This window comes from Pyxicephalus adspersus, chromosome 2 (genome assembly GCF_032062135.1).
Source record: "Pyxicephalus adspersus chromosome 2, UCB_Pads_2.0, whole genome shotgun sequence".
NCBI lineage: Eukaryota > Metazoa > Chordata > Amphibia > Anura > Pyxicephalidae > Pyxicephalus > Pyxicephalus adspersus.
Genome location: NC_092859.1, coordinates 39671233 through 39675019, shown reverse-complemented (window position 1 = coordinate 39675019; position 3787 = coordinate 39671233). Strand labels below are relative to the sequence as shown.

General features: G+C 39.6%; 1 protein-coding gene across 3 annotated transcripts in view; it reads left to right on the top strand.

The window, feature by feature from the left end:
• The first annotated feature begins 6 nt into the window (after positions 1 to 6).
• The window catches only part of LOC140323449 (zona pellucida sperm-binding protein 4-like), a 53866-nt gene continuing 50085 nt past the window's right edge, over positions 7 to 3787 (top strand). For 2 of the 3 annotated variants that reach the window (XM_072400505.1, XM_072400503.1), the window contains exons 1-8: positions 7 to 90; positions 482 to 575; positions 841 to 996; positions 1664 to 1854; positions 2208 to 2302; positions 2425 to 2552; positions 3358 to 3547; positions 3632 to 3782. In XM_072400505.1, coding sequence (XP_072256606.1) covers positions 49 to 90; positions 482 to 575; positions 841 to 996; positions 1664 to 1854; positions 2208 to 2302; positions 2425 to 2552; positions 3358 to 3547; positions 3632 to 3782 — 1047 coding nt within the window. In that variant the 5' untranslated portion in view covers positions 7 to 48. The remainder of the gene's footprint in view (positions 91 to 481; positions 576 to 840; positions 997 to 1663; positions 1855 to 2207; positions 2303 to 2424; positions 2553 to 3357; positions 3548 to 3631; positions 3783 to 3787) is intronic. The other variant, XM_072400504.1, reaches the window with a different exon arrangement.

Below are 3787 nucleotides of genomic sequence, written 5' to 3'. Positions count from 1 at the left end.
AGCTCTGCCTGTGGCACATGGATAGGACAGGATTCTGATGGATCTATAATGGTTACTGCTTCATTTGATGGCTGCTTTGTCAAAGAACAGGTAAGTTGGTAAACATGGAAGTAACAGAATTGCCTCATAGAAAACCTTCTAGTTGGAATGGGAAAGAACTGGAATGATGGCTGGTCTTTGTGTGGCTGATGATCCATAATGTCCAGGTTTTTAGTTTAGCTCTGAGTGGCCTGCCTTTATTTTGGATTATTTTGTAAAACAAAGTTTGGCTTTCAGAACTATCTTCTGTTTGTTTGCCTAATTTCCAGTAGATTTCATGCTGAATAAGATCTCGTATGGAGAATCTTGGCAATAAAACAATGTCCTCTACTGGGGATTATGTCTCCTGTCACTGGACATCAGGGTGTGGAATGGGTGTACAATTGGTGAGACTTGTATTTCAACTACTTAAATGTGTACTTTGGCTTTTATCTGATTTCAGGAAGGGGAACACATAATGACGATCAGTCTAGATGTTCTCCGCGATGGAAAATCCCAGTACCAAAAAAAGCATATCAAGTGCCCATTTCTTCCAGGTGAATTTTGGCCTAAAATCTTGAGCCTTCCAAGTGCAAAAAATGACATCATTCACAGATCTGTGGTGCAATACATCAATGTAAACCCTGCATGTTTTGTTCTGTACTTTGCTTACTATGCTTCCATTTCTAACTGCTTGGGCCTATACATAAATGAATAACCTGCTGAATTGTGGTTTGTTGAGAACAATTAACATAAAATAGGGAGGGGTGTGTACAGTATTGCCTGAATTGCTGCCTTGTACTAACTATAACTTCTCCAAAGCAATGGATGCTCCCAGTGTTGATGAATGTGCTGCTATCCCAAGAGCTGACCGTATTCCATGTGCCAACACAAGTGTGTCCAGAGGGCTTTGTGAAAGTGTTGGATGTTGCTACACACAAAATGACCGTGAAAATCCCTGTTACTATGGAAATAAATGTAAGTTTTAGTAGTTTAAAACACTTCATTTGGATGTCTGTGTATAAAGGCTTATCTTGTCCTAAAGTATCTGAGATTTGCTGGAGGTGCACATTGGATTCTGTTTATTGCAAAATTATTTTCCTGAAGCTTTGTAAATGTCCCCCCCATGTAAAGCCTGTATAGGTCTCTAAACCCTGGCTGTACATGGGGCCTTTGCTAACTTTAAAGCATGTTATGGCAATGGACAAGTCTAATCTCCCAATCTATTATTTTTAAAGACATGGCACTTTTTCCTAGGAGGTTAGGATGCAAAATCACAGAGGGTAAACCAATTAATCCAGGTGCAGCAGTGCTTGTTAGTTGGGCTCATAGGCATGTTGGCTTTGTTTTAATAAGGTCTACTGACATGGATTGGTATTTGTGAATAATTTGTTTTTTTTCTTTTTATATATAAAGTACTACAGAAGGGAAGTAAAGCCACACTTTTGCCGAATGAACACCTAATGCACAGACTGTGGTGGAGGGTTATTGATGGCTTTAAAATATGTTCCTCTTCCAGCCATTTATAGCCAAGTGGCTATAAAAAGATAGGACCAGAAAATGTTTTGGTCTCTAGTATTTACTTTAGGTAATGAAAGCCAAATGATGAATCAGTCTTTCCACTAACATGCATTTCTTTTTTTAGTGACTGCCCAATGTACTGATGACAACAACATGGTGGTGGTTGTGTCCAAAGACCTCACGTTGCCATCTTTAATACTGGATTCAGTCAGTTTGATTGGTGTGGACTCCACCTCATGCCCCAGTTTGAGCATTTCAAAAACCAACTCATTTGTTGGCTTTAGGTTTCCTTTGGCATGCAATGTTGTAAACCAGGTAAGATATATTTAAGAAATATGGTAGACTGACTAATGCCTATTGTGGAGAAACAGCTGACTTTACCAGGAGTTGGGTAAATAACTTTGGAGGGGGAGAATAGTTGCCCTGTCTCGGGGTGCGGGGGTTGGTGAGAGACGGCTTTCCTGGTTTAACAGGATTAAATCTTCTTGGACCATAATTAAAATGGTCTATGTTGTTAGCATGTTAATTATTGGTGAGAACCAGGAAGGGGAGTTGGATGGAAGAAAGTCATAGCTGGTTTATCATATTTGTGTAGTCACTGTTTTTATACTAAAACCAATTGCATGGTAGACTTTTTTTTTTTTTTTTTTTTTCCCCCATTTGAACAGGCTCTTGATGGCATGATCTATGAAAGCACACTTGTTGCAACAAAAGTAATACAGACATGGCAAGGATCCTCTATCACAAGGGACAGCACTGTAAGGTAAGATACCAGATTTGGGAAAATGGGGAGTATACAAACGTATGACATTGCTTTCTCCACATTTGGTACAAACCATGGCTTGTTTAACTTTTGTTAATTTGAATTGTAATGTTCTGACTTAGAATAACTGTCCGCTGCACTTATGGAAAAACTGATGTTGTCCCTCTGGAAATCGAAGTGCTGACCTTGCCACCACCATCTCCAGTGTCCACTCAAGGACCTCTCTTTCTGGAAATGAGACTAGCTACAGGTAATGTGTTATATGGCACTTGTCACCCATAAACTCACACATTTGAAAATGGTGGGCAGGGCATGGCCAGGTGACTAAAGCAAGATGGACTCTATTGACCAGTTGGGGGCTTAGGGAAAGAGTCCATACAGGGCACTACAACAACATGTAATATCTCTAAGGAAACCATAAATCAACTTTTGCCATGTTGATGGTTCTATTATAATAAAATGGACCATCTGCTAACTAAGTTACAATTCTAAATTGGACAACATAATTAGGAATGGTATCCTAAAGAAATGTTCCTCTAACGCTAATTATTTTCCCATCCCTTTATTGCACATAGTCCAAAATGGAACCCTTTACTAAATCTCTTTATTCCTACACACCAAGAAAAACTACTTTATCACAAATACAATATTTTTGTGGCAAAAATGCTTTAATTTTTTTTTTTTTTTTTTTTTTACCAGGTATAGGAACGGGTTCTTCCATGAAATTGTAACCAGACCAATAAATAGACTAGGAACCTTCCTAGATAGTAAAGGGAGCAGCAAACCCATTTCCTTTTCAAAAGTCTTTAAGGATCTGGCTTTCCCGAATAAAGCGGCAAGGATCATGTAGCCCTCCTCCCTTGGGACCCACCTGCTCCCAGGAAGGAAAGGCCTTGATTGTGGGATAGGGCCACTCGCTCATATTAAATCTGGAACCCCTAATACCATTGAATAAAAAGGGCAGAGTAGAACATGAGTGAAGTACAGGATTAGTCATACTCAATGGTTGCATTCTTTGCTTTTGACCATGATGTAAGCATATCTTCTATCTTTAGATGGAGCATATAGTTCATACTTTACTGAAGAAGACTACCCCATTGTAAGGGTGCTCAGAGAACCTGTCTTTGTGGAGGTTCGTATTCTAAACAGAAATGATCCCAACCTGGTTCTTGTCTTGGACAATTGCTGGGCAACCAACTCTGCTAATCCAACTGATGATCCTCAATGGCCAATCTTGTTTAATGGGTAAGTAGCATTAGCTGAGAGGATCATGTACTACCACAAATAAGTTGAGCTTTAACAAACTAGATTATTTTTGTTTTTTTAAAGTTGCCCGTTTCCTGGAGACAACTACCTGACTGAAAGGCTTGCTGTTGGAGCACCTTCAGAAAACTTAGCTTTTCCGAGCCATTACCAGCGTTTTATGGTCAGCACCTTTACTTTCGTGGCTCCCAACACCCAGGTTGCTCTTGGTGGACTGGTAAG